The sequence below is a fragment of the Mirounga angustirostris genome, unplaced genomic scaffold, assembly GCF_029215605.1.
Source record: "Mirounga angustirostris isolate CCGP_5_RB_7025 unplaced genomic scaffold, mMirAng1.0.hap1 SCAF_3, whole genome shotgun sequence".
Classification (NCBI taxonomy): Eukaryota; Metazoa; Chordata; class Mammalia; order Carnivora; family Phocidae; genus Mirounga; species Mirounga angustirostris.
In genome coordinates this window covers 153,592,816-153,614,625 of record NW_026991711.1, presented here as the reverse complement: position 1 = coordinate 153,614,625, position 21,810 = coordinate 153,592,816, and the positions used below count along the sequence as shown (strand labels likewise).

At 36.9% G+C, this 21,810-nt stretch overlaps 1 protein-coding gene across 1 annotated transcript in view; it reads left to right on the top strand.

Annotated features, from left to right (window-relative positions):
* The first annotated feature begins 1,171 nt into the window (after nt 1-1,171).
* The window catches only part of TMEFF2 (transmembrane protein with EGF like and two follistatin like domains 2), a 226,135-nt gene continuing 205,496 nt past the window's right edge, over nt 1,172-21,810 (top strand). The window contains exons 1-4 of the mRNA XM_045868320.3: nt 1,172-1,754; nt 4,116-4,225; nt 11,444-11,573; nt 16,984-17,010. Of these exons, the coding sequence (XP_045724276.1) occupies nt 1,583-1,754; nt 4,116-4,225; nt 11,444-11,573; nt 16,984-17,010 (439 nt within the window). The 5' untranslated portion in view covers nt 1,172-1,582. The remainder of the gene's footprint in view (nt 1,755-4,115; nt 4,226-11,443; nt 11,574-16,983; nt 17,011-21,810) is intronic.

The window sequence follows — 21,810 nt, the reverse complement described above, 5'->3', positions numbered from 1 at the left end:
ATGCAGCGGGCGGAAGGCGGGTCCCGCTACGCCTTTGCTCAGCGCCGGCAGGAGCGAAAGAACGAAGGGCACTGAGCGACACACTCCTGTGGAGTTAGACCTTCTCGCCTCCCCAGGCCACCGGAGATCCGGCAGAGAGATCCGCTAAAGCGCCCAGGGCCGCCACCCGCGCCGCCGAAGTGAGCCGCTCTTCTCGGAAGCCGCTTCCTGGAGGATGCGCCTGCTACCCACCCGTTGCTGATGCCGAGGAGCCCTCCCTGCCTCTCTCGGACCACTTGTGCGGACCAAATCTGACCTCCGAAACACATTTACCCGCACCTCCCAGGCAGCCACACTAATAGGTTCCCGGCTGGAGAGGAGCGTGTGATGAGGGGAAGGCTCCAAACCCTCGGCTCCTCAGGCAGGGTCGGAGCTGCAGGGGGCCAGGGAGGGGAGCAGAGAGAGAGAGAGGGAGGAAGGAAGAGGAGAGAGCCTGGAAGGCTGGCTGAGTCAGCTAGGCGAGCAGCCTCAGGGTCGCAGGTTCCTGTGGGAACCGGGGCTGCTTCCAGGCCGACCAGAGCTCTTCTCACACCAGCGCCTCTCACCCTCTCCCGGTCTCTGCACCTCCCTCAGGAAAGGTCCCTGGGCTCTGGCCGCGATATTCCCAGCTTGAACCCGGTTACAGGCGGCGTGTCCGGCACGCAGGAGCCCCGGGTTCCAGCAGGACACCCTCTCTGGGCCCGCTCTCCCCTCTCAGCCCTGCTGCTACCGCTTCTCCTCCACCTCCGCCCTCACCAGCTCCAGCTCGGAGAGACGCCACCCAGCCGCGGCGGGTACTCGAGGCCCGGGGTCACGCACTGAAGAGGGGAGCTAGATCGGGGGCCCTAGACCGGACCCAGGGCTCGGTAGGGGGCGTCCTGGGGCGGAGAGTGAAAGGACAGGTGGTATATAAAGGTGTGGGAGTCGCCCACTCCGAAGCCCGCGCTTCTCCCCTGAGCCGTCCCCGCGCAGCCCCGCTCGGGCCAGCGCCTGGCGAGCTAGCCCATCTGTGGCATCCGCCGCCGCCTCCTCCTTGCACCTCCTCGCCGACCCCTCCCTCCCGGGACCTGCATCCCGCTCCGCCAATCAGCGCCCGATTGCCTCTTCCCACGTGATCTCGGGCGGGCTAAGGACCTGCTGCTTCCCAAACGCCAGAGGGATGCGGGCGGCAGAGCGCGAGAGGCGGCTGCTGGGCTGCGGGGCGCCTTGACTCTCCTTCCACCCAGCCTCCTTGGACTCCTCTCCTCTGCCCTCTGGACTCCGGCCCCCTCGTGACCCCCCGGCTGCCCAGAGCCCCCCCCCATGGCAGCGGCCCCCCGAGTCTCCGGCGCGGCTTCCCAGCGGACGACCCTCTCGCTCCCGGGGCTGGGCCGGGTCGCTGGATGTTTCTGAAACTCCGGAGACCATGCGCGGGTTTGGCCGCTGCTTCCCCGTCGGGTGCCCCTGCCACCGCCGCCGCCCGTGCTGCCGCCGCCCGCGGGATGCTCAGTAGCCCGCCGCCCGGCCCCCGCGATCGCGTGTTCTTCGGAAGCCGTTTGCTACTGCAGAGTTGCGCGAACTAGTCATGGTGCCGTGGGAGTCCCCGCGGCAGTGCAGCAGCTGGACACTTTGCGAGGGCTTTTGCTGGCTGCTGCTGCTGCCGGTGATGCTGCTCATCGTAGCCCGCCCGGCGAAGCTCGCGGCGTTCCCTACCTCCTTGAGTGACTGCCAAACGCCCACCGGCTGGAACTGCTCCGGTAAGTCCAGAACCGCAGCCGCCGACCCCTTTAGTCCCGCGGGGGAAACGTGTTTCCAGCACAGACCAGCCTACCTTAGTGCGTCTCCTCGGCCCCTCGCTTCCTACTGCCCCAGACCTCTGAGACCATCGACCCCCACCCAGAGGGGCACAGGGAACCATTCCAGGCCGCTAAGGAAGCTGGGGGCCGAGGGGGTCTGGGGTGGGCAGAAAGTGCAGGTGTAGGGACCTTCGCATCCTTGCACTTAGAACTGCGGGTATGTTAAGAAATACTAAACGGGATGGCTTTGTGGATCCATCGAAAAGAGCACCAGCCCTTGGGGGAAAGACTAAAACGCAACCTTTCGCATCATTAAAGAAAAAAGTCTGGCTAAAACGAGCGAGAAATAACTTTGTGAGAAAGAACAAGCGAGAAAGCAATAAATCAAATAATGACTGTAGAGGAAACACTGATTCCTGGCAAAAGTGCCACGAGGTGCCCCGGTCTCGCTTTCAAGACCAGGTCACACGGATTCCGAAGGAGCTTAGGTTTCAAGAGATTCATTCTCTCTCTCCCTCCCTCCCTCATTCCTCCCTCTCTCCCTCCCTCCCTCTCTTCCTCTCTCTCACATCCTCCTAGTCTACTTGGCTGCAAAAGACGTTGTTTTTGCAGCCCAGAGATGCTTCTCTCTTGCCTCCCTAAGCTCCTTGATGGTGAAGGGAAGTTGAGAAAAGATCATTCGTCCGTCTCCCAGGCCTGGGTGGGCATAACTGAGCCAGGCAGGCTTATGCGCAGGCGGGCGGAACCGACCCGGGTGGACGCTGACTCCATTTCTGGGCAGGCTTCCTTGGAATGGGTCAGGCGCTCTTCTTGCTCGCTGGGTCCCTTCAGAGTCTGAAAGCCAGAGCTTGGCAGACTTTGCTCTGCTGAAGCCTCCTAATTAAATAGGGCCCGAGGACGGGAGTTGCTGTACTCCGAGCTGGCTTCGCATTTCAGTATGACAGCCCATAGTATACCCTGGCGGGATTCTGGTGTGATTTCATTGGCATTTTAAATTGCATTAACATGCCTGGGTATTGTCCCCTAGGTCTGGTTTGTTCTAGTTTTAGCAAGTGTGCATGTAATTTTTCATCTTCTGTAAATATAATTCTGCTGTAGTTAAATCTGGCTCTGAATAAAGTGGCTTCCAGGGATGTATGTAAGCTGAAGTGTATGTAACTTTGGAGAGGTGGGAATGACCAACTGTAACTCATAGGATGAAAGAATATGTAGTTCTAGGTTGTTACTGATGTAAATTGCATGAGGAAAATTATTATGCATCACTGTAGCTTGTGCTTTTTAAAGACAGGTTGAGATTTGCAACCCTATTAGATTTGGGTCAATAGATTGCCTTTGTTCTGTTTTTGGCAATTTCTAAATTTGGTATTTTTATAGAATTTAACATGTTTACTTTAACTTATTCGTGGTTCATGGGTGCATATATGTTATTTTTGAAAAGCTAAGTTCCACTTTGCAGGTGTCTAATTACTTTTTAGGTGCCTTATCATAGATATATTAAACAACCTGCAAAAATCACTTGTTTGAAATGGGCACAGCTTTGTAGTCCAACATGACTGGTTTGCTTCATCCCAAGTGTAGTATTGTTTTAGGAAATAACTAACTTAAATTTGAAATTGAGGTTGGCAATTAAGAAATTTATTATTAGCCAGGTATCTTAAGGAGATCTGCAGAAACTAAGAAGAATAAACTTGTTTTCCAAGCAGATTTTCAAGAACCTGGCACACCCCTCCACCCCTGTTAACTTAGAGGTGATCAATCTTCATTTGAGCCAGACAGACCATCACAGAAAACACTGTGCCTGTTTATCTTTATTATTGGGGCTTTGTTTCTTCTTTGTCTGGAGACATTCCAAATAAGGGGTTGTTCCAGATCTTAAAGCAAAAGAATGATTAAGAATGGAGAAATGGTAAAATGACACTCAGAGACCATCACCAGCTCTTTTCTAAAATGTGGAGTTTGGGGGTCATAAACTATAGTCTACTTAATAAGAAAAAATTAAGGAAGCTAGGAAGCAAGTGTTAAACCTTTATTCACTGCTGCCAGTATTAACCTTGGTTAAAATAAAATAGCAATATCAAAAAAGAATATTAAAAGAGAATTGACTAGAAAGGAATTGTGAAAAAAAGAAATGAATATTGATCACTTAACTAGATTTTGGAGGTGATCAGTAGAGAATGACCTTGCAGTACAGCTGTGGTTATTGGAATTAAAATTTAGAGCAATTCTTTTAAAGCTTCAAGATAGTGCTTTTTTTTTTTTTTTTTTTTTTTGCTGAAGTCTATAACATTTTTTAATGACTGGAGTATTCTCTTTAAATTTGAGGTTATGATGACAGAGAAAATGATCTCTTCCTCTGTGACACCAACACCTGTAAATTTGATGGGGAATGTTTAAGAATTGGAGACACTGTGACTTGCGTCTGTCAGTTCAAGGTAAGAAGTCTGATTTTTGTATCTTCTTATTCATTAATGAGACTACAAAGGAGGGATCTCCTTTGGCAATTTATAGCTATGCAAGCTAAGAGGAAATCTCGCACCACGCAAAAGCGCTGTACTACCAGGAGAGCCAACGGATGTCAAAAAGGCATAGCTTTTTGGAGAAATGTGTATGCCAGAGTTATAAATGCCAGTGGAGGTAGAAAGCTTCAGGTTGTTCTGTTGGTGTGTCCGAGGTACATTATGTTTATGTGTCCCATCTAGCATGCATTTTATAAATCAACTGCTGGGGTTAATAGCCAAAATAATCAATGGATAGGAAGTATGGATTCGAACTTTTGTTCTTTTTTATTGGGGCTATCATTTTTTGATCATATTGCTCTGTTTTAATGGCTTTGGGTTTTACTCTCCGGGCAAAATGGTTATGTATTTAAATAAACTCCTTATTAACGGGACTTCAAAACTACTGTGCTAGTTTTTGAAATCATGGAACTTATTAATATATATATCAACTTTTCATGGGTACCACATTCAATTACAGCTGAATCTCCCAGGAATCCAAGAGAGAGCAAATAGCTGCAAGTTATTTCATAAACGTTAGAAAAATGTACTTTACCACATGTTTGAAAAATAAATAAAAATTAATTTTTTTAAAAGAAAGGGACATCATCAAAACTAGGTTATGAGTATCTCTTGAAGATAGAACTCTTCATGTCATTATTATAGTCATCATCTAACAAATGCTTTATACCGTGTAAATTATAAACCTTCTTTTCTCTCAAAATGTTTATACAAGCATACATACCGTCAACTATCATAGGTGTTGTACTAATGTCTTATATTCACCTTTAAGTGTTGCTGGATTTTTCAAATACACATGAAATCTAACACAGGGTTCAACCAGGAAATATGTGCATAAACAACTATATTAGTGGGATCAAGGAAAACTTTTCTAAGATTGTAAGCAAAACTAAAAAAAGAAAAAAGAAAGAAAGAAAAAGAAAAAAGGTACAGAACAAATGAAAACATAAACTCAAATTCAGGTCTAAACAATTGTTACAGTATGTAGTATTTAGAATTGTTGATGAAACTGAATATTTTAAATTGAATTCAACCTCCCAGTGAGAGAGATAAGGGAATTCATATTTAAATATAGTTTGAATTGTTTGTAGATAAGCTCAAAGTTGCTTGGACATTATTCTTTCTAAGAAAAGCAATAAAACGACTGCAAAGTGCACCACCTGCTGGTGGGTGAGTATTGGTGTGACCATGCTACACTCCTTCAGACCATACTATAGTGTTAAAAAACATATTTGTGCCTACTTAATATGCATGTGACACCAACCTTTAAGGTCTCCAGCCACACTGAACAATGTAATTATGTTCTTTCAATGAACTACATGGGAGAGATGGAGCATGAAAGCTCTCCAATTCATACTTTCTCCAAATGTTAACTAAAGAGAAAATACAGGGGGATAAATCATTAATTAAAGGCCCAAAGGATCTTGTGGATTTTCCCCCCTTTCAGTTTGTGATTCCCATAAATTTGTCTTGCTTTCATAACCAAGGGTAGACATAAGAAGTGAATTCATAAACAGTACAAAATGAACCAAAAAGAATGTTCCTCAAATGGAAAGCCATAATTCTAACAAGATTTCAACAAGAGAAAAATAATGGAGTTCACAAAATCTAAATCGATGCATGCTACTAAAAGGGATGTATGGTTTTCTTATTTAAGAAATTGTGTTCAGTTTTCAGGTTCCACAAAGGATTTTGGTAAAACTTTTATCAACAAAAATATTTGTGTTTTTCGTGCTTTGGCCAGCCAGTTACATTTGTCACTAATTTAAATACTTTTTGAGTGGAGTAGGTCAGGGAGTGGGCAATGAATGCAAGTTTGAATAAGGAGCTAAAATGTATTTTTTTTTCCTAATACCTGTAGCATTTAAATTTGCTGCGAGATTACTACTGCCATTAGCTTGTGCTTTGTGATAGTTGTCAGACGTCTGTCAAGAGAAAATAAACATTTCCTTCCTGGAAAATTTAAACTCTACACATAGCAAGAATATAGAGTGGCTGGTTTAAGTTGAAGATCAAAGAAAATGTGCAAGTTGTGCAAAGAATAATAGGATATTTTAGGCTAAAACTATCTTGATTCAGTCCTTTCCAATACATTACAATGAATTTGAGGGGTTTCCCCCCCCCCTCAGTTTCTGATAAAAAGGGAGATGTCCTGATAATCTATTTTCCTACATACTATTCTAAACTAGCTGAGGTCATCTACTCTCTGTTTCTCCTGTTTTTACAGATACAATCACAAATTCTTTCATTCAAATTAGGATGCAAACTATGGTCATTCTAGCTGAGAGATAAATTTCAAAGAGAAGTGTGTGTATGTGATCTATAGTTTTCCAGCTTGGAACACTAAAATAAACATATATTTGCCTTCACTTCTCTTAGATGATTGAAAATAAACATATTCTCCTCTTTATTAATTACAGCCAAGTGAGGTAATTATTTTCTCCTCCTTTTACAGATGAGGAAATTAAGGCCCAGAAATATAAATAACAATCATTAAGTGGTGATCTTAAAGTAAGAACCTAGGTCCTTTGAAACCAAGTCTAATTTTCTCCCAAAACATTATACATGCAAATGAAAATATCAGTAACAGCAACAACAATACCAAGTTATTGTAGACAATTCAATATCAAAGGTAGTACAACTGATTTTTGGGTGATGATGTGAGTTCCAGAAATGGCAGAACCTGGTTCCTATCTATCAGATGGCATTCTGTTCAATCCGATAAATCAGTTGTGGAGAGAAAAATTTAGAGACAATTAGATGGATGGGTGGATGGATGGATGGATGAATGAAAGAAAGAAGGAAAGAAGGAAGGAGCATGCATATGTAGTTATTGATAGATAGCATTGGTCATACAATGACCAAATATCAGTTTGTAATTTAAAAATATGATGAAGCCTTCTGTTTTTTAGATATTATTTATTTCAAATACTCAATATTTGCATTTAATAAGCATGCTTTAGATGTACAATTGTTCCACTTACTAGGACTGCATAATAAATTGCCCAGAACTTAGTGGCTCAAAAATAATGAACATTTCCTTTGCTAATGAATCTACAATTGGACAGGGCTTAATGGAAACATCTCATCTCTCCTTCCCTTGGCATTAACTGAGGGAGGGAGAGAACTCAAAGGCTTGGTCTTGTACTCTTCTCAGGGCTCCCACTCATATGTCAGCTGGACACCTTGGTCCTTAATGTGGATCTCTCCATATGTGCTACTTTGAGCTTCCTCATACCACAATGGCTGGGTGTCAAGGGCAAGCATCCAGAAAGAGAGAAAGAGCCAGATAGAAGCTGTATCCTTTAATGACCTAGCCTGAGAAGTCACACAGAGTCACTTTCACCATAGCCACAGGCTTGCCTACTCTTAAAGTCATATTTTCTTTCATTTAAAGAAATGTGGTTACAGAGAAGGAAAAGTTACTTATGGAATGATCAAAGGATTGGGACATGTGCAGGTTTTTTATCTTTTTCTTTTTTGGAAGAGAAACATACCATATCCTAAGCCATTATTCTTAAGCCTTTGACAACTGGGAATATAACAAGAATTCACTTAACATCTGTGGAGTACCTTCTACATGCCAGACTGTATGGAAGGTGCCGACAATCTATAAAAAAAGAAGTTATACATGGCTTCTAGATGCTGAAATCTCAGCTGAAAGAAATCTTTATTAACCAAACAAGCAATAAATCATATGGAAAAACTTCTCACATACATTTTTTGTTCATTTGTAGTAAAATGAATTCCATATATTCTAGAGTGTCAAGTCATTGAATCCATGAGTGTGATATGTAGCTACTTTCTTAAGCAATGTGGACACTTTGGGGCAAAATCATTCCACTGAAAAACACATATTTGGAAAATAAACTTCGGATTTTTATAACATCTTAAGAAAATATAATCACTTTTCCCCTGAGAGGAAGTTTGTACAACACATACATTTATGGGTCTAACCATCTGGGCCTGAGTCTTGTTTTTTCTCTTACCAGCCAACTAGGTGGCCTTTAGCAAGTCACTTAACATCTGAATCTGTCCCTTCGTCTGAAACTGAGCAGTATCATGATTACCACTAAAAACTATTTCCAATAATTTGGCGTATTTTAACATAGTACTTAGCTTATTTTTATGAGCAGGGTTATTCTGTTTTCCTTTATTTCTCTAATTTAAATATGTGCATTTGGTGTCAGTGTTAGACGGTGCATCAACTATATTAAAAAATGCTCATCATGAGACAAATAATTTACTTTTCTTTTTATAGATGAATATTCCAAAGTATTTTAAAAACATGACTCTGTTAATCCTCCCAAATACCCTTGTTAACCATTTCAGTTGGGGAAATTGAGCTATAAACTTGTTAAATATTTAATAGTTGAGTGATGTACACAAGAGCAATGAGAGAAATCGGTGAAACTAGGACCAGACTCCTGTTCCTGAGCCATAATGATTTAAAGTATGCTTCCTCCTCGTATTATTCATACTAATGAGTGCAAGTCATGGTACTAAAGGCCAAAAACATTGTGCTGATAATCTACAGTTAAGCTCTTTTCAGCTCCATACAAATCTCCCTTTTGGCTTGTGCATGGAACTTGGCAGCTCTGTTTTTCGCACTGTTCACATTTGGCTTACTGCATCCCTCAGAAGTGGCATATGAGTGCTTTATCAGTTTATTCCATATTTTAAGATGCATATCAGCATTGTGTACTAGCACTTGACAGAGATAATAAATACTTCCCACCCTTCACCCCCGTCCACTGACTACATCGGAGTATTCTGCAGAAGTAGATAAGAAAGATAAATAGAGAGGTTCCAGGGATTGGAGAGAAGAAAATGTGGACCCAAATAATCTACAAACTGTTATAGGCAGGTTTGAAGATGGAGATTAAAAGGTAGCCAAAGACAACAATGCTAGGACCCGAACATGAGAAGCTAACTAGTCCAGCCATCACACTAATTTTGACTCTCTTCTGCCTACTGAAAGTGTCAGCAAGTCTACTGAATATGACTATTATATGTTACCAGTTGTTCATTTCTTTCTGATCTCTCCTCCATTAGCTCAGATACCATTTTAGTGTTAGTGGGTCCTCATAAATCCTCCCTGGTCCAGAACACAGCACATTTATCAAGCACCTGTCCATCCACCTGCCTCTCAGGCTATGGTTCTGACATAAGCACCAGCCCCATTTAGTTGGTGTTACCTCTGTGCTGTTCACTGGAGAATTCGACTCCTCACTGACATTCTGCCATTGCCTTTTTTCTTCAGTAGTGATAATGATTTGGGGTCCTATGGTAGGTCAATTCTCAGATGTAAGTTAAAAAATACATATCTCTTCAGAAATCTTGTGGAAGGCAGCCTTTATACAGGTATCACCTGATCAGAAATGAATGCCTGTTGAGTTAAAGATCCTCATTAGTAAAAGGTTCTAATCCAAACAGTTTTAAAATATAGTCACATAGATAGGCTGAGTCTGGGAGCCAGTTGTGTAACTGTAAAAATGAAATACTGCATAGAGGGCTTCCAGAATAACTAGATTAGAAATTGTAGAAATAAAGATTTCTAAAATATGTCATATTTAAAATATTTAAATCATTTTAATCACATGTAAGTAATTTCTAAATAGATATGATTTAACATCTAAATCATTGTCTTAGCAATTATAGAGATCATAATATGAGTATTGCAAGAAAAGTATATCACTGTTACTAAGCTATATTTCATTTTTTCAATAACAAAGACTCATAAAATGAGACTTTCATTTCAGAGAACATTGACTTATCCCATTTCATGTATAAATAACTAGGATGATTAAGCCATTGTTACATTAAGGCAAAGATCAAGAGTTAAATGGTTGATGGAAAAGGAGGAAGTACAGATATTCTAAGGAAATAGAGTAAAAAAAATAAATTTCAGGTTTTTATTATAAGATTATAACCTTATTGGAAATTTGTTCCTTTTTTGGCATATATCTTTGAGTTGAATTTAACTTACGATAGAGTTTTAGGTTTATTATCATATATATTAAAACTTTCCTAGCCATCTCACTAGACCGTTCGTTTATTTTGTATGTGTTATAAATTTATAGCCATCAAAAATCCAAATGTTTTGATAAGAACTGGAAAACAGAAAAGTGTTTTCATATGCATGTGTATGTATGACTTGCTTTACTTAGTTTCTGGCATAGGTGGATATTTTTAAATAATCATCTTGGTTATTACATTTGTTACAATTAAACAATGAAACACATCAGTAATAGTAATCATGAGATAATCACATCTCTAGTGTAATTAGCAGGTATAGGACACAGCCAAGTATCTCTAATGCCTTAGAGTGTGATTATATTATGATGAGTATACCTTGTAGGTTGCCTAATTTCCATTGTAAAATGTGTACTTTTATGTAATGAGGCTGTTTTAAAAATGAACTTTTCTCTTATGAAATATATATTAATAGTCATACTTTCCAATAATCAATAAAGTTTACATATAGTTCAATAGTTGTTGATTTTTCCCCCTGTATTCCATATTCTGTTGTTTTTTCTTGCACTATATCTGCCAATATCTAAAGATATATGACAAATTAATTAGCAATCCAAATGTCTTATCCAAATATTTAGAAATTTGTAAAGATTAAAATTAAACAGAAAAAAAAAAACATACTAAGGAGTAAATGATTTCATTGGCATTTCAACTGTATACTTCTATTCTAAACACAGATAGGCATTACCTATTTTTAATAACTTGAATATTATAGCATGTTTTGATTTTTTCCACCAAGCCAGATGGGTGTATATCTGAAAAACAGTATTAAATAATGTTGATACATTTTGTTGCTGTATCTTTTCAGTATTGTTGCCCAGATCACTTTGTTGGAATTACCCTGATCAATTGAGAAGCTTTTTCTTTTTACCCCATCTGAATCAAATGACTGATTAGCTGACTTGACATTACTTTTGTGTATCTTTGAATGATGCTCTTGCAAGGTCAAAGACTTTCATGGATACAATGGAGATTGCTGAAAATGAAAACAACCGCTTTCTTTTGTAAAGGATTATTTCTGTTCGAGGTGTCAAAGGTATGCAGGCTCCAGTACTAACCATTAGCTTCTATCTCTGTGCCCGCCCCCCCTCCCCCCAGTGCAACAGTGACTACGTGCCTGTCTGTGGCTCCAATGGGGAGAGCTACCAGAATGAGTGCTACCTGCGGCAGGCTGCCTGCAAACAGCAGAGCGAGATACTTGCAGTGTCTGAAGGATCATGTGCCACAGGTATGTGTGCGATCCTGAAGACTCCCTGAAACCTTTGGAAACCATGTCTTGCTTTTTCTGTTATGTTATCGCCAAATAAATAATTCAGACTATATACTGCCTGGATAAGCCTCTCATTCTTTTGTACAAAGCACACATTATTCTTATTTTGTCTTTTTTACATTTCAAATCACTTCTGGAAGAAAGAGAAAATCTGCCATAAGGATGTTGATTTTAATACATATGTTATTTAATGAAGTGCAGACAGTTGAATAATATAATTAGAAATCTAGGTTTCCTGCCTAGGTGTCAAATATAGAGAAACCTATCCACGCACACGTAAAGTTGGTTTGTTTGTTTCGAACAATAGTATCGTCTGCTGGAGGGTAGTTTGCAGATCTGGGTTTGAAAGTGAAAATGTGGGTAACCTCAGCAGTGCTATAAAATGTTCTTATCATTTAGCTGATTATATTGAAGAATGTATTTGTGAAGGACATCTATCCTTTTTAACACAGTCAGCCTGGGATTCCACAAAGCTTTTTAGCTGTCTTTACCAAGAATGCTCTGAAGGAAGTGAGGAGGAAGAGTAACCTCATATGCTCTTCAGTTTTTCAGGTTTTCCTTTCGTGTACAGTGACTGTTAGAGCTGAACAGCATTACAGGAAGAAAAATAAACAAAGGGAACATAGCCCAACTTGATAGAGCAATGCCTTAAAATAAAGCTGAGTTTACAGGTTAGGCTTGACATATTAGAATCACATATATTAAAGAAACTTTAGTATCCATGATAGTTGTCTTGAATGATACATAAGCATCTTTCTAGAAAGTCATAATTTCTGAGGAATTGGATGGCATAAGCATATCAGGGAAAAATAATAATGACACAAAGTATGAACTTTCTTCAAAAGTGAGAATATAGAAGAGTGCCAGGAAAAATCTATTTTATTGGAAAGGTAACAAGTATTTCTTTGATAACAAGTATTTCTATTCTGGGGAACTATGTTAAAAGTCGTATGTAGGTTGGGGCAGGATCGTAAATGACCAAGAAGAAAGGCTTGTATTCTTTAAAAGATTATCTTAAGTCTATTGATTGTTAGTAATTGATAGTGTTCCAAATTATATCATTGACTACTAAAGTTCCTAAGAATTAGAAGAGAATGATATTATTACTCACAGATGATGATGTAGGCTTTTTTGTGTTGATTTTTTTTTTTTTTTTAAGATTTTATTTATTTGCGAGAAAGAGAATGAGAGACAGAGAACATGAGAGGGAGGAGGGTCAGAGGGAGAAGCAGACTCCCTGCTGAGCAGGGAGCCCGATGTGGGACTCGATCCCGGGACTCCAGGATCATGACCTGAGCCGAAGGCAGTCGCTTAACCAACTGAGCCACCCAGGCACCCTGATTTTGGTTTTTAAGTAGTCTTTTCTTTTATATGATTCTTTGCCTCATGAAGTGAATGTCCTTTCTGGTGCCCCACTTGCTTCTTACTTGCTAAAGCAAACAGATCATTGCCACTTCATCTGTCTGAGAAGTAATGAATGAAAATGACAGCAGCAGGTGAGAGTCATTGGACTTGCTTCCCTAGTAGGGAGGGAGGAGGACCAGCGTTCTACTCATAGTAAAGATGGGGGAAACAGAAAGAAAAACAAAGAGCAAACTAATTATGAAAAATCAATCTGCCATATCTATGGAGAAAATTTAAAGTGATATTTTAAGACAAATTGCATAGGAAAAAATAATATGGAAACTCTGACTCTTAGAAAACAAGAATGATAGAGGCAACACCAGTGAGTACTGAGGATAGGGTTTATCTACTCTAGATCATATAGGATACCAATCTGTCTCTGACAGTAGCCAAATGAGAATCAGTTGTCAAAATAGAGTCAGGAAGTTATGGTGTGGCTAACAACATTTGGTACCAAAATCTCTCTTTCTTACTTGCTAACCTCCAAGATTGCCCATAGGCTTAGGCAATCACATTCTCCTGATTCATTCAAGTTTTTACATGCTAGACTCTAACGTGTTGTTTATACTATGAAAATAAATACTTAGCCAAGTAGAACATTTAATCACAATTGAGTAATCCATACCTAGCTGAGTCACATACTTAGAATTCTGTAGGATTTAATTAGTAAGCCAATCTTGCTGAATGTGTCTCCCATTGACTTGTAAATCTAAAAGATTTTTGATCTGAATAATGATGGAGGAACCAAAGTAATTTTGATTAACCAGGTCTGACTGTAAATAAATTAGAGTTCTGACTTTTGATCTAAAATAAATTCTCATTCTTTTCTTTGCAGATTTTCCATTTATTTTTTAATGCTATTTGACACTGAATAGAGATGGCAAATTGTGATCTCTAGGAATAAAAGGCAGTAGAAGATATAACTTTATTATACTTCATTGAACTTACAAATCTTTTTTTTTTTTTGATCCAAAAATTATTTCTTACTGGACAGTCTGCTCAATAGCCTCGCTGTCAATTTCGCTTTTTTGTGTTATAAGAAATGCATTGACTAGGAGTTCAGACTTTCAGGATCAAGAGCATGACTTCTTAGGTGTTTCTGTCTCACCAGTAAGACCTCAGTAAGCTACTTATTTATCTTATACTAGAGAAACCATTAAAGCTTCCCATCACTATTTCATAATGATTCAGTGGACTTGTGATTATTTTTTCCACCTATTCCTTCTTTGTTTCCTACTTACCTGATTTGGGTCAAATCAAACAAAAGTTGTCTTAAGAACCATGCCCCTTGACTTTTTAGAAAGATACATGAGAAACACAAGCCAATATACTACTGCCATTTTTTTTTTTTTGCTTTTTCCAAACCCTATGTATTTATTAGAAAACCTGTAGATGAATAGGCAAGATGTTTATTCAAATCTTAATTTTTATGTTCCAGACACAGTGATAATCATTTACAATTTGCTATTGTGCAGTAAGTCTCAAAATCTATCAATGAGATAGACATTATTATACTCATTGAATAGAGGACAAATAAGCTTAGGAAGATTAGATAACATTCCTTATGTTATCAAATGAGTAATGTTTGAAGGTTTGAATCTATAACTTTTAGGTATTTCCTCTTATGTGCATATAAGTATATAAAGCTGAACAAGACATGGTTCTTGATTTAAAGAAATTTACAGTTGTAATGAGGAAGAAAAGAGAAACTCTACACATTCAACCAAAACACATAAAATATATTAGTGCTATAATAGTACAACCTGTTAGCCTCTGATGATTATAAGTAATACTGAATTAAATTTTCAAATTAGTTGAAAGAAATTTAGTTAAAATTTTACTGTGGAAGTGTACAAACATTGACCATTCAAGCATTGTCCCATCCAAAAGTGACGGTGCCATGAGTTATGATTAGCAGTTCAGTTGACAAGACGATTCTATTACGGTGACAAATGCTTCAGCCTTTCTTGATCTGTTATCATTAAATAGTCAAGGCGTATGTTTAAAATCCTTATTTGATTATATATTTACTAAGAAGGGTTTTTATTATAAATTGTTTTACCAATTAGCTTGCTTTAAAGAAAAAATCTGTTGGCTTAAAGACATGTTTTAGTCACATTAGCAGTTAATAAATAACTTGGCTTTCTGATTTAATACAGTGTTAGACCCTGTGAATTTAGTTAATAGGAGTCTCCACCAAGGCTCATTATTTAAACTACTGCTCCTTCATGACACTGCTAATGCCTAACATGATGACAAGCATAGCTGTTGAAGGAGGCATCTATTCTTCCATATGTCAGCCTTCTGTGGATTTTCATATACCATATCATTTTTTACACCATGCCTCTCATAAACTGTCATGGAGCCAAACAAGTAGAAATAATGGAGGCTTGGGTTTTTGCTTTGTTTTATTTCTTAAATTGTACTAAAGCATCAAACACAAATTCATAGAAATGGCATTCAGTATAGTTCTTGAATCCTGGTTGAGATTTCAGTGTGAGATGAAACATTTCAGACAGAAAATACCAATATTAGTCTTATTCCCCAGTATTAACATTAAAAATACATAACCAAATGTATTTAGAATGAAAAGAAGTAGGGAGGCAGAAGGCAGATGATGTTTACACTTCACAGGTAGAACCAGATGGAAACTCAATGGTCTTGACTCCCAATGAGAAAACTGGGTGTCTCTGGGAACTCAGTTGTCAGAAATAGACAACTTTGACCAACTGCAATTCTGTAGGAAGGAGGGGAGAGAAGAAATAAAGAGAAATGCAGAAGGAGGGTATCCTTTTTCTCTGCCAGCATCATTTAGGGTGTATCCAATTTTAAACACAAAGACAAAAGTTAATCTCTCTCTTCTATTGATTTCAAAAACAAAGAACTGGAGGGTATTATGCTGAGCGAAATAAGTCAATCAGAGAAAGACATGTATCATATGACCTCACTGATATGAGGAATTCTTAACTGAGGGCTGCTGGAGGGTGGGGTGTGGGAGGGATGGGGTGGCTGGGTGATAGACATTGGGGAGGGTATGTGCTATGGTGAGCACTGTGAATTGTGTAAGACTGTTGAATCACAGACCTGTACCTCTGAAACAAATAATACATTATATGTTAAAAAAAAAAAAAAGAAGAAGACAGGAAGGGAGAAATTAAGGGGGGGAAATCGGTGGAGGAGACGAACCATGAGAAACTATGGACTCTGAGAAACAAACTGAGGGTTCTAGAGGGGTGGGGGTGGGGGGATGAGTTAGCCTGGTGATGGGTATTAAAGAGGGCACGTACTGCATGGAGCACTGGGTGTTATATGCAAACAATGAATCATGGAACACTACATCAAAAACTAATGATGTATGGTGATTAACATAATAAAAAAATAAGTTAATTAATTAAAAAAAAACAAAGGATGTTGGTGGCAGATAAACTCATCCACAATTGTGGTATTTGGAAAATATATTAGCAATTATATAAAAGATAATTATCTATAAACTGTTTTTCTTTTTGTGTATATGTGATTTACAATAATATAAGCCTTAATTATGAGTTTATTTGCCACATGTCTTAGCCTGTTTAATTTCTGAATCTCACTGTTAATAAGCATTTCATTTTCTTTTTTTTTTTTTTTGTTAATGGCACCAAATTCATCCTGGTTAAAATAAAAATATGACATTTTACATAGTCAATTTTAGAATGTAATAATTAAAATAAGCTATAATATCAAAGCTAGATAATAATTTTTTATGAAGTTTAAGAATGAAAATAATAGAAAATTTATTTGATAAGCTATATTACACAAATTAAATTAAACTGATGTGAATATACACTTTCAGATTAAATATTAGTAATTTTCTCCATTATATTACTGTCTTAATAAAGGAAGTAAGCATGAACCAAATAAAGTCATAAATAGTTTTTGAGTATGTTTCTCAAACAAAACCAAATTATTTCTCTTCCCCCCGCAGATGCAGGATCAGGATCTGGAGATGGAGGTAAGATTTGTCTTTTTATATATTTGAAGACTTACGTGTGGATATCATTTATGGATATTTGCTTATGTATTTACCATTACAGATATCTGAGACAAATTCACATTTTGCATTTTAGGAAAGAGGCAAATGAAAAAGTATCATTCTACTTATGAAGCAAATGTATATACCATGCAAATTATTTAATATATTTATGAATCTTACTTAAGAACTTTACCTCATCTAATCTTTCTTGTTCCTTTATTTGTTTGTGCCCAACTTACCTTTGAGATAGATTTGCATGTCAAAACTTCCTAACAGAAGCTTCCAAGATCATTTGGCAGGGCAGAAAGAATTCATGAAGAAATCACTTAAATAATGAGATTTTAAAATATGTAATATTGCCCTAAATTGCCAAGTATTGATATTAACACACACATAACTACCATGTGAGCAGGTCTTAATTATCAAATCAATAATTTGAAACTGAAAACTTTCTTTTCATAAAAGAAAGTAAAAATGATAAACAGAATTTAAGCCAATGAAAATAATATAGTATCTTTACTTCTTTGGTTAAATTAATTTTTGCTAAGTAAGACATGTTTTCATTATTAAATTATGTGTTTAAGGAAGTATGTAAGATAAAAGAGAGGGAGAAACTTTTAAAATTTTATCCGATGTACTTACTGCCTGCCAAATAAGACTTTATTTATGAATTGAATCTTCATTGTAAATTTCTTAAAATGCTTTTTCAAATGAAATCCCAACAAAATCCCACCCCTATACACAGCAAGAAAAAAAATTATATAAAATTTCAACAAGAAAAATAAAAAGAGAATGAACAAAAACATACATTCTTAAGGCCTTGCTTAAGTTGTATAAACTGATCAAATGTATGATTCAAAGTAAATTTTAGTTTTTAAATACAGAATTTGATAAAAGATAAATAAAAGATTTGGGGTTCAGGAAAGATCTGACTTATCACACCTTATCTAGTTTGGGCAATATTTCAAAGACTTATCAAGGTGCTTTATATAATGAAAGGCTTAACTAGTTTAAATAAACAATACGTAGAGAACACAATTACAGCAAAATATTGGAGCACAATTTTTTCCCATAAAGACTAAAACTGAAGGAGTCAAGATTTAGTACATTGAGAACATAAAATTTATTTCAGTGTTACATGACATTGGACAGTCATTTGATGTTAGGACAGTCTTTCACTTCTTCTAAGAAATTGTTTTCCTGCCAACCCCTCTGGCTGATTAATATAGTATTCCTAAGAAAGCTTCTCCAGCTGTTTGAAAAGAAGAGCTTAAAAGAACAAATTAAATCTTAAAGAGAAAAAGAAAGGAAAAAGATAGTTGCTTACGTAGATATTTCACCATTGGAATATTAAGGAATTAATCAATTTTAATAGTGTTGCTTTTGGAAGGGAGTTGTTCCTACGCAAAATCCTGTTTATTTCCCAGATACATTTAGTCTTTATATATAGATTACCTGATCTTGCAGATCCTGTGTTGAGTTTCAACTGTGCCGCTTTTCATGCAACAAGTCTTGTTAATTTTTTAGCATCTTCAAAAACAAAACAAGCTAAACCACAGAACACAGAAAATCGTCATTGCGCTTTCTATTAAAATGTCATGATATGCTTTTTCTATTTGAGTCCCTTATCATATCACATATCATTTCTTCATTTTAATTGATTTTTTAAGAAGACATAGTTTATGTCTCAGACACTGGTGTCCAGCTTTCATTCATTGTAATTAGCTCATGCAAGTGAAAATGAAATCAACTTCACTCTTCCTTGTTGCATTCCATATTGAAATTTGGGGTTCATTATGTTATCCAGTGATCTAAATAAGGTAATTTTTTAGGAAATAATTTTGATGTCAAGGATATGATGTTTATAACTTGAACTTTGTACTTAAGTTGGAAACCACTTTCCTTTTCTTATTTTCTTCTCCTGTTTGCTTTTTACTCTTCCTTTCAATTATAGGTACTTTATAGTAACTTCGAGGGGAAAAAAACAAAGCAACTTCTTAAAGATAATTGCTTTAGAAAAAGAAAAGACCATATAACCTATTTAATTCTGAGTTGTACTCTTTTTAAATAGTTGTTGTTCTGGAAGTTGTGATAATGAGTATTTACTCCTACTGCATAAACTATTTTTTTAAATTAGAGACCAAACAAGTTTTTTTTTAACTAAATTACTCTTTTTCTAGTCTTTGTTTTCCTTTGCTCTGAAATAGTAATGATTTTAATTTTCTTTAATTTTTTACTCTATTACAAGGTGCCAAAAAGCTGAATAACTATAACCTAAAAACCTAGTTTAGAGTAACCTGCAGAATTCCAATTCACATATCCATTGCATTGTTCATAAAATATATTTGACTCACTACCTCTGCTATATAGAAGATGGACTTGCCTCTGTATTCTGACAGTTCCTATTATCAAGGTATCAGAAGAGCCAGAAATAGTTTCCTTTGAATTAACCAAAAGTGATTAAATTACCTGTGATTGTTTGGTTAATACATCAATCCTAGCTAGTGATTGTTCTAACTGGCCTCTGTAGGATATATTCTCAGTAATGTGTATTTAGTTAATAATTGGGGCATCTTTGCAAGCACTTTGGGTGGTTAATGATTATTTTTCTAATTTCTTTTAACAAAAGTTAATATAATTCTCATCTGGAAAGAATTGATCTGAATAGTGAAGTTAAAAAATTTATTTGCAAAACACATTGTATGTGTGGCTATTATAAATGATATCATTAAATCTCCAAATCCAAAATCACTTTAAAATACATACATTTTTTGCTTTTTAAAAATTGTCTTGTATTTTTTAAATGAATAAATTTTATATTAGCAATGAAGATGAGACCTGATCACTTTAAAATAATTTAAGTTTAACCCATTTGCACAAGGGCATATCTGTCATTTACTATATTTGAGGGAACATTTTTACTACAATTAGAAAGGGATATAAAGGCTTAATAACATTATATGTATTTTATAGGGAGTTTAAAAAATTTTTAATTATCGATGTATTTATTCAGATGAAACAACTCAAGGAGCTAACTATATTTAGGTAAAACATGTTTATTATGTTTCCAGCATGAACTACAAATGTGCGTTCACTTACAAAGGTAATCTGTAGTGTAATAAGAAATACTGCATACAAATCTTAAAGGTTGGCTTTTCCTATGTTAATGACTGTATCTTCTTAGTATTTAAGGAAACACATTAATACAAAGAATAGTTTTGTATTATTAGTTTTGAGCATAAGACTTGCTGTTTTCTGACAAGAAGTTGGAATTCTGTTTTCAGAAAAAAAGTTAGAAAGGCATCCACTTCAGACACCCTTTTTGGATAGACTCACCCTTGAAAAAAATCAGGATAACCTACAATTTACTATGAATGTGTCCTATAGGAAGGTAATGTGTGGTAATGTGTGGACCCAATTCCAAAGAATTTCAGAACGTATTGAAAGAAAAGGGTTGGTGTTTCAAGGACTTATATAAATGGAGATTTAATGTTGTAAATAAGAAAACGGGTGTGTGTAGGAGGGATAATAACATCTTATCCACCCACAGACTTCCTTAAGCAACAAATACTGCAGTAAGAAAAAAGTATTAAAGAAACCCCTTCTCAAAATCCAGGGGTGTGTGGGTGGTTAAAGGATAATTTTTAACCCCTGCTTTTCTTTCAGTCTTTTAGTCATATTAGGAAGACAAAACTGTGAATATTTTCCATTTTCTCTTTTAAAAATATTTCTGGATTGATTAGATTTTTGATAGATTCCTAAAAACAAAAAATTAGTCCAGTAAAGTGAAAACTATATTTTAACTATTAAAATATTTACAAATGTATTATCCTGCTATGGGTCTGGGAAAATCCACAATTAAATTTTAATAACGTCTTATGGACAGTTGTATGATAATGTCTATAGAAATGAAATGTCTCTAAGGTATACAGCATAGATACCATGGGTATATTTTCATTTCATGAGGTTAAAGGAAGCCCTGGGTCTTATTATAGAATTTATATAATTATATAGTTTTAAAAGAATTATTTAATAGATGATTGTCAGATATGTATAGTAACAAATCAATTTTACATCCATTATTAGTATAAAGACTGATTTTTAATATCCAGGTAATTGTGATAACTTCACTGTGTGAAACCATTTATGATATATTTTTATTTAATGCAAAATTGCCCTGTGCAAATTAACTGTATATGGTATTACTCAGATGTCCATAATTAAGACATTTACTTTATATATATTTTGCGTAGAGCAAGAGATGTTCACATTGCAACAAATTTTAGACCCTAAGCTACTATTTCTGATTGTGGGGCTTGCTAAAAACTGGCAAACAGTATTGTAAGAAGTTTGAGAACTTGAAAATTATTTTTTAAAAATCCTTATGTTTCTAATCTAAATTTGATGATATTCAGGAATTCGGTTGAATTGAACAAACCTAATATAATCTAGGTATTGTGGCAAAGTTTCTGCAGCTGTAACAATGAATATGACACAGTGTTTTACTCTCAAGGAGATTACATGTAAATTCTCTTCTCAGCCCACAATGGGAAAAATTATGATTCTAATTATCAAAAGAAAAATAATCCCCTGCAGAAATAAAATGTTAAATATACTGTAAATAACAAGAAACTGAATATTCATTCCATAAAATATTCTTATATAAGGCTCAGTAATTCTTCTCTTCCATGTTGCTGTACACATTCCCTTTCCTAACCTCGATTTGTACCTTCTCTACCTTACTGTCATGGGGTCAAGTTCTAGTGAGCACAATATGCC